The 8,971-nt window shown below is 46.7% G+C and overlaps 1 protein-coding gene across 2 annotated transcripts in view; it reads left to right on the top strand.

Moving 5' to 3' along the window:
- LOC143512624 (uncharacterized) overlaps positions 1 to 8,015 on the top strand; it is a 14,018-nt gene extending 6,003 nt beyond the window's left edge. For both annotated transcript variants that reach the window (XM_077003178.1, XM_077003179.1), the window contains 3 exons: positions 1 to 102; positions 201 to 536; positions 4,141 to 8,015. The exon at positions 1 to 102 is cut by the window's left edge and continues 834 nt beyond it. In XM_077003178.1, coding sequence (XP_076859293.1) covers positions 1 to 102; positions 201 to 536; positions 4,141 to 6,182 — 2,480 coding nt within the window. In that variant the 3' untranslated portion in view covers positions 6,183 to 8,015. The remainder of the gene's footprint in view (positions 103 to 200; positions 537 to 4,140) is intronic.
- Positions 8,016 to 8,971: the final 956 nt, after the last annotated feature.

Here is an 8,971-nt window from a genome sequence, read left to right as displayed (position 1 = left end):
CACCGGCCAATAAGAAACGTGCGTATACATCAGCTGGTTCCCGATTGTCAACCGATCGTGCGAGACCCAGTGTGTCGATCAGTGAGGCTGATCTAAGAGACGGTGAGTTAAAGTTGACTGTGTTTTGTCTGTTTGTTTTTTTCCCACTGATGTGTGGTGTCTTTGTTTATAGTTTTGTTTTATTCCCCCATATTTATCAGCTGATGCAGGCAGTGCCGTTTCAACAGGACTCCAGTTAGAAGAAGTTGCCTCTTCATCTCCGTCACATTTACCTAGTGGGATCACCCTTCTTGACACAAGCAATCGACAGCACAGGACATGGCCAGGAAGGGAAACCCTAGGTGATACAACTAGTCCACTGCCAGGAAATACGACACAACCACCAAACGCATCCACAACATCCAATCAGCAGCCAAAGGGGGCAGGATCTCAAGGAAAAGACACCAGCACAAGCACAAGCATTCTGCAAAGACCACGGACCACAGTAATTAAGAGCCTGGCCCCTACAAGCACAGCAGTTCAACAGAGCCCAACAGGTAGGAATTGTTTGAAGAGTGTGCTCATGGGATTTGTAGTTCTTGACGGTGATGGAAACAATTGCTCCACTGATGACGTGTTAGTCTCTGGCACAAAGTGCAATTATTTATGCAGCTGGTTTCTTACAGGAAGATGATGGAGAAAGCTCAAAAGGTCTGAGGGCGCAGAGAGGGAGAGAAACGGGCGGATGGAAATGTATGCGTGGGAAAGAGACAGGTCTGACCCAGGGGAAAATATGCATGGAGGAGATGGAGAGAGAGATGGAGGGAGGCGTGGAAAGATAGAAGAGAGAAGGGCAGTGAAGGATGAAGTGAACAAGGATGAAAGAAAACGATGGCCCAAAATAGAGTGGCCCCTGCACGTTTCCTGATAGGTGCCGTTACACGGAGGAGGGATCGTTTTTGTAAACACAACGAGTGAGGGAACGAGGCTAGTGAGTGATGAAAGCCAGATGGATGGAGGGATGGGTGGAAGCACGTGGAGGAAAGCAGGGCAGGATCTGAAGGAGCCTTGTGGATGCCAGTCAAACGGTTTTCTTCAGGGTTTCACACCCTGCTACTGGTACTGCGAGTTATCCCAGAATTCTAATAGCCCTCCACCACACATGAAACTGAGGAATCAAGGACACGTGTCAATCACTGCGGTTTGTGTGTGTGTGTGTGTGTGTATGTGTGTGTGTGTGTGTGTGTGTGTGTGTGTGTGTGTGTGTGTGTGTGTGTGTGTGTGTGTGTGTGTGTGTGTGTGTGTGTGTGTGTGTGCGTGTGTATGTGTGTGTGTATGCGTGTATGTGTGTGTGCGTGTGTGTGTGCGTGTGTGTATGGGTGTGTCTTTGGTACAGAGTGAAAGACCGTATGTTTGTGGGTGTGTGTAAATGCCTCCAGCTGTGAAATGTGATCAGCACATCTGGGATATGTCTGAGCCCCGTGTCTGCTGGGCATGAGCAGATCTTAGTCAAAGGGAGTAAAGCACGTATTACTACAAGAATATGTGAGTCTGTCTGTTTTTCCATTTACTCTTGTGAAGTTTCAGCCTCACACATGTGCAGGAATTAATAATAATTCAAATAGCTGGTATGAGTGTGTGTATACCTGCTCCTTGCCCTCACCCACACACCCTGCCCCCAGATTTCTGGGGGAGAAATTGTATACATTCACTTTCGTCAATTTCTATATTATCCATCATCTGAAACTTTACCTTTTCATTTGTGTGTGCATGTGGTGTGTGTGTGTGTGTGTGTGTGTGTGTGTGTGTGTGTGTGTTTGTGTGTGTGTGTGAGTGTGTGTGTGAGAGTGTGTGTATGTGGTGTGTGTGTGTGTGTGTGTGTGTGTGTGTGTGTGTGTGTGTCTGTGCATATGCCCTCTCCTGGCAATGTGAGATTGTTCTCAGATGTTTTGTTTTATAAAAACATCAGGCATGTCATTTTAATATAAATTTATTGCAATGAACAATTTGCCCCAAAGCTGAAGGTCTATTATCAATTCTAAAATGTTTGCATTGTACCTCGAGTCCTTTGTTGATTATACTGAAGTAGTAGAAGGAGCCAGAAAACCTTGGAACCTGGTCCCAGGAAGCCGTCCCTGTGCGCTGAGCAACAAGACTCAGGAGTTATGGGAAGGTGGATCCAGTGAGAACGTGACATAAAAAGTTCCATGTACTTTTTCCATGTATCTGTTCCCGTGTGCCTCAGGTTCTTGTTCAGGTTGTAATCTCATGATGCAGTATTGCTTATTTAGTTCCTTCAGACTGCATCAGAGCTGAGTTTAACGCTGTAGATATGTTTGCAGGGGCTTATACAAAGATGTATCTGTGTGTGTGTGTGTGTGTGTGTGTGTGTGTGTGTGTGTGTGTGTGTGTGTGTGTGTGTGTGTGTTCAGACAGTGTGTTGTACACTACAGACTAGGAATAATACCTTCAGGGGAAAGTGATGCTACTTAACTACATTTTAAAACACAAACAGAAGGGAAAAATGTGGACAGGAAATCCAATGGTCCACCATATAGAACCTGTCAATAAAACCTGATGTCAAGAAACACTGCGGTGGTTTGCACTGCAGTAGCTGGCATAGAATGAGAAAGTGATGTGTGGTAAAAACCTCACGGCTGTTTTTGAGGAAAGCCCTTTATTTTCTCTGGGTATGAGAGAGGCACATGGAAGTCATTTTCCTATGCGGTACTGAACCATGTGGGTGGGATTTCAGCACCAATATGCATCTTAACCACAAAACGTATGCCACATCTGTAGATTTTTACAGATGTAGTGGCACCTTGATATAATATATAACATGCCATTTTTCGACTGTGCCAACATTAACATACATCACAGTATCTCTGATTTTACATTCTCATATTGTCTTTCTTTTCTTATTTTCTTACAATATTGTTTATCGAGAGGGTGCTGTATTTAAACAGTGCTAATCACTACAGTCTTCTTACAAGATCATATGCGCACAGTCAGAGGTCCTGTAGAAGAATACAATGTTAAATATTTGTAGAAATGTATAGATTTGCATGTTCGTGTGTGTGTGTGTATTTAATGTAACTTGATGCATCATTTTACAACATAATGCAATCATGACTAATATTTGTAGGAAAACGGTGGGAAGAGACTGTGTTAACTACCCTGGGCTCAACTGCAGGTGATATATGATTGGATTGGCATATTGCCAGGTGGCTGTAGCCCGGTGGTATGAATTTGTATAAAGGGTCGCTTTGTGCCTGTGCGTGTTATTTGAAAGCGTAAGTATTACGTATCATTTGGGTTGACTGGAAATCTTGGCAGTTATTTTTAACTTCTTTGTCCTTTAGAGTTTGTCTGGTTTTCAACTTTGAAGACAGTCTTGTCACCTTAGAGTCCTTCCACACTGCACTCTGCCTCTGAGCAAGTCCGCTGCCTTCACAGTTCACCCTTAGAACAACTAATTCTTGAAATACAGGATGCACTGGTCTGCCAGTCTGAATCTCTGCCGTATGTTTGTAGTATTACCAGAATACTCTGATAGTACTAGAATGCTTAATTTACCCAAGTGTTTATGGCACAGTTATGAACTTGTGTTTTATGCTGTGGACACCATGGAAATATCATGAAATCAAATTTTGATGTAACCAGATAGTTTTGTTGTGTGTGAAACGGATTTGCAGCATTCATTTTAATATTATTGATATTATTATGATAATGTTAATAATGTTATCATTTTTTGTACATGATTTGTTTGTGCCATTTTTTTTGTGCATTAAAATGCACTTTATAAATCTGTGCTACTGGGCTGAAAAACTGTCTCCATCTGTTGGAAGAACTATCACATTACATGTCTGAGCATATACATACTTACATTTGTAGAGATATTAAAAGTTGTAGTGAAGTACACAACATTTCCAGAGAAACAGGCTGTTCATCAGCTATACAAAGAAAGTGCTTCTAGTTCGACCATTTGCAATCATACGCCTCTTATCAGTATGGTTGCTCCCTGGGAATGATAGATAGAGTAGATAGAGTAGTTCATTAGTTCATTAGATATGAACAAGAGAAACAAAAATGCCCGCTGGCTATCAGTACAAGTTTGATTGGTTGTATTTGATTTGACCGTTTGTTTGTTTGCTTCCACAGAAACAACCACTTCCCAAAGCACAATTCACTTGAAGGGACATGGACGCCTGAAACCACTCGATAACGATGGGAGATATGGAGAAAAGGACCTGCCATTCACCGTCTCCTTGGTCACTGTTCCCTCGGTTACAGTCCCCTCGTTTAAATCAAACCCATACCCCACCACCACCCACATTTCGCGGGACCCCTGTGCCACTGGTTTGGGCCCCTGTGTGACCCCTGAGGACATCAACAAGGTTGCGGAGCCTGGCGTCACAAACGGGAGCATGCTGGTGTGGGCAGACCTTAGTCGCACGCTGTCGTTCGCCTGGGAGCTGCACGTTTTTGGCTCCGCCTCCCTCTTCCTGCTCCTGGCTGCGGCCGCCGCTGTGGGCCTGGCCCTGTCTCCCGGCATGCTCTGCCCTCACCGCGGCCTGCTGGCGTTCACCAACGGCCTCCTGTTCCTCGCCGGCGCTGTGCGGGCCGCCTACTTCCTGCTCGACCCTTACGGTTCCCGTCAGCTCCTGCCGCCGCCTGTGGCCACGGCACTGTGCACCCTGCCGCTGCCCCTGCTGACCTGGGCCCAGGCAGTTATGGCCGTCCTCGTGCTGAAGGGGGCTGGGGTGACCCCGCTGCCCCCCGCTCTCCAGCGGCCGCCCCTCCTGGCCGTGCTGGCCGTGCTGCAGTGCACCCTGCTGCTGGCGGCAGACCTTTTGTCGCCCGCGCTGTCACCCTCCGTGCCTGTTGTGCTGCAGAGCCTCACCTTGACCGCAGGGCTGGCCCTATGCCTGGGCTACCTGTGCGGGGCTCTCCCGCGCCTCTCCGGCCCCCGAGCAGGGCGCAGCGGCGACAAGGGATTGTGCGGGCCAAAGCTGAGGGTGCTGGCGCGCACGTTGGCCGTCTGTGCCCTCCTAGGGGCGCTGTGCTGTCTGCTGCATGCCTATACCTGCCTGTGGTTGTACGGCCTGCTGGGTGACTGCCGACGCTTCCGCTGGGCCTGGTGGCTGTGCCAGTTCTGGGCTCGGTTACTGGAGCTTGGCTGGGCGTTCTGTCTACTGCTACTGGCTTCCTGGGTCTTCTGGAGGCCTCGAGGGGGCCCTGCGGGGGGGGCGCCGGGACACGGAGGGGCCACTGCTGGAGATCTTGCCTCACCCAGCCAGGCCTCCAGCTCCTCCCACACGCACACATGCTGGGCGAAAATAGTGCAGAGCCTGAAGGGGCGGCCGCACAGGAAGTCCGACAGCAACGGGGTGGGAGGGGTAAGCGGGGGCAGCGGTAGCGTGGCCGGAGAGGTGCCCAACAACTGTAGCGGGCAGGAGCGGCCAGGAGCAGACATCAGCAAGAGCTTGATACGAAACCGGGACACGCCCAAAGACAGCAACCGCGCTCGCAACCAGAGGAGCACGGGCGAGGCGTCGCTGGGGTCGCTGGTGAGGATGCAGACGCTCAGCCGGCAGCAGCAGCAGCACTCGCTGAGTGGCAGCGAGGACCGCGACAAGGGGTCGGCCGTGTCGCTGTACGACTTTGACCTGCGCCCGCCGTCTCCCATCGACCTGAGCCGCAGCATCGACGAAGCGCTGCACCGGGAGCACCTGCTGCGGGGCGGCGGCCTGTTCCGGCCGCTCGGCGCCTGGTCCCCGCCTCCGTCGCCGCCCCCGCCCCCTGGGCCGTGGATGCGCAGAAACAGCGAGCCCCAGGTCGCTCTGTCGGACAGCAGTGGAGAGCACTCGCCGCTCACCGAGTCCTCCGCCGGCCTGGACCGCTCCATCCCCAGCGCGGTGCCCAGTCGGCAGGTGACGGCGCCCCCTACGCCTACACACCAGGGCCCACGCTGGATCTCCGGAGCCCCCGTGCCTTCCTCCGTGTCCTGCCCCGTGTCCCTGCACCCTTCGCCCAGCGCGGGACGAGCCCTTACCCCCAGCACAGATGACACCAGGCCATTCCTCACCCCTGACCTGGACAGAGTGGGGTCACAGCCAGGCAGCAGAGGGGGGAGGAGCTACCTGAAAGTCAGTTGCCACGATGACTCAGCCAGTATGAGCAGTGATATAATTGACCTATAATTGAGCTGCAATGAATTTGGTTGAAGAGGACAAACCCTGATAACAATCACCTTCTATTGCCTACAAGAAAAGGCTGAGAAGGAAATATGACCAGTTGTATATTAAAAATGGCTCAATGTGGATTTCAATTGGACTTCAAAGGCCAGATTTACAAGCACGTAAAGTTAACTTGGAATATGTGCTCCTGTGTGTGACTCTATAGTTCAGGAGGTGTTTGTGCACCATACCCTACTCACCCCTGTGTACGTTCAGTCACGGAGACAAAGGTCAGAAAGAAGAAAAAAAGATAAGATAAATGCCACAGCATAGATTGTGTTCTTTCAGAAGGTGAGCATAGCCAGGTTATGGTTGTGGGGTTTTCTTATTATTCCTGTTCCCCAGACTGAGAATATTAATTCAGAATGTCTAAACAAAAATTTTGTGAGCATCAGCGAATGAGGAGGGTATGCTGTTTTGCAAAAAAAATATTTTGAAAACCACATCTGTTTTCAGTGTGTTTGGCATTTTATTTATTTTTTAACTGACTGAAACTCTTTGCATAGGGATTTATGAGTGTAAGAAATTTATGCCACTCAAAGTGGTGTTTACAAAACAAGGTTCTGCCACTCAAAGTGGTGTTTGAACCCCAAGCAAAAAGCAGAAAGATCTTGCACCCCATATCCAAAAGCTGTGTTAACTGTGTTAAATGTGTTAATTATGTTTTGTGTTGTTGTTTTGGCTCTTGAGACATAATACATTTCAGATCAACAACCTCCCCTTTGTTCATTTTTTAAGTTACAGTTAACATTTGAGATGACTTGGAAAATTACATAAACTTTGCAGTTAGTACATTAAATAACAAAAGACCTCATCCTACAAGATTTCAGTAACTGGTCATCAAGTGTTCACTACAGTCTCAAATAATATTTTCCATACACATGACGTACAACTATGACATCTTTTTGAAGGGCCACACATTTGCAGTTACTGTGCATACTGTTTGATAGTATTACTGAATTGTTTTTCTGCACTAACTAAAATGTGCCAAATGTAATTATCCTCGTGTACAGTCCTTATCTAACAAAAGGCCCAATGGGCAACTAAAAACTGTTTTGGATAGCCAGAGTATCTCTGCAAAAGCAAACAAGAAAATGCGTCAAACTCCACACCACACACCATACAGCTCCATTAGCCTTTCAGGACAGCGAGGTGACATTAATGGGAAAGTCTAACATTAGTGTCACAGAAGAGAAAATGTACATATCGCTATTTTTGTTGTCTGTAAATAAAAATGTATGGTGTTCAGAATAACATGAGCTATATTTACTGTGAATGACAATCCTGCATTGTGCAAGTGTATTTCCAGCAAGGACTGACATCAAGGGAACGCAATTATTTTTTTAGATGTAAAATAAAATAACTAAATATTCTAGTAATATCAGACTGAAATGTGTCTAACAGCCAGCCAATCTCAAATTTTGTTAGCACTATTTCGTGCTCCTTTACATTTAATTAATGAGGAAATTTTAAAAAATGTCTCAAAGTTGTATTTGTGTCATCTGGTTCTGCTTTCTCGGTCGCCCCAAATCATTTACCTGATGTGTTCTATCAACTGGATTTCCCCCATTCTACACTCAGATATATCTAAGTGTACCATATCACTGAACTTTTATTTGTGTTGTCAAATAATCTTATCGGGTGTCATTAATAGTGTTGACCTCACCCACAGTTCTGCGGGGTTCTGTTAGTACCGTCAAGCTTACGAAGCTTTTTGACTCCATCATGCTCTTTCGTTGCTCTTGGTTTTTGTGCTGATGCCTTGTTTGGTTATGAATTAAAACTGATGAACAGCAATCTTCTCTGTGTTTGTCTTTTAAAACTCACTTTTCACAGTAGTTCTGGAATGAACAGAAGTGACTACAAATTGATAAAGTTGCTAACAACCCAAACCAAATCTAGGAATTGTAGATTGGAGTTCATCATTCAGTTTGAAGTGTTTGTCAAACTACAGTTCATATTGAAGTACAGTGACATATTGAAGTAATTCTTCCAGTTCACAACTTTTCATTGAGACATATCAACATCCAGCTTATGAAGACAGAAAGGAATCAAATGCAGTAAATGCTTTGAAATTGCCATTCACTCGCCAACCCTTTCTGACCAGGTGAATCATCTCATCTTTCCACATGACCTGAGAAACACTCTTTCCACTGAGAAACAACAGAGTCCACTGTTTCATTCTCAGTAGGCTTGGTCATCAGGTCGGACTGGGCATCCAACTAAACACCTCCTCTGATATTCCCCCTCTGACGTGAATAAACGGAGCCAGGAGGAAAGGTGTGTTATCTCACCCAAACCGTCCTGAAGCACCGAAAACACATGCTGCCAATACACATTGAGAATGATACTTCTGTGATGTCTTACTTATAAACATCGATTTACAATGACATTTGCTACTGATGTTTTTTTCTGTTTCTGTACCAAACTGACTGGATCCCCACTTTACCCATTCCCGTTATTTATTTGCAGCCCAAACATTTAATCTGAAACCTCGTAATGACGTGGGAGTCTCACCTCTGCCAGATCCTATCTGAACATGGAGTGTGTTTGTAACAGGGGGAGCTCGGAGGAGGATACAAGTGCTGAAGAGAGTAGGTTTATGTAGGGGTGACACAGTTCTGTTAGTCTCCGGAAGTCTAGCAGTGCCCACACAAAGGGCACGAGGACGGTGAGGCATGAAGAACAGACTTATAAGACTAACACCAAGACTATAACACGAAGACAGAACTACCAGAATATAACTTACACAT

This window comes from Brachyhypopomus gauderio, chromosome 4 (assembly GCF_052324685.1).
Source record: "Brachyhypopomus gauderio isolate BG-103 chromosome 4, BGAUD_0.2, whole genome shotgun sequence".
In the NCBI taxonomy this organism is placed as follows: domain Eukaryota; kingdom Metazoa; phylum Chordata; class Actinopteri; order Gymnotiformes; family Hypopomidae; genus Brachyhypopomus; species Brachyhypopomus gauderio.
This window is presented reverse-complemented; position numbering and strand designations above follow the sequence as displayed.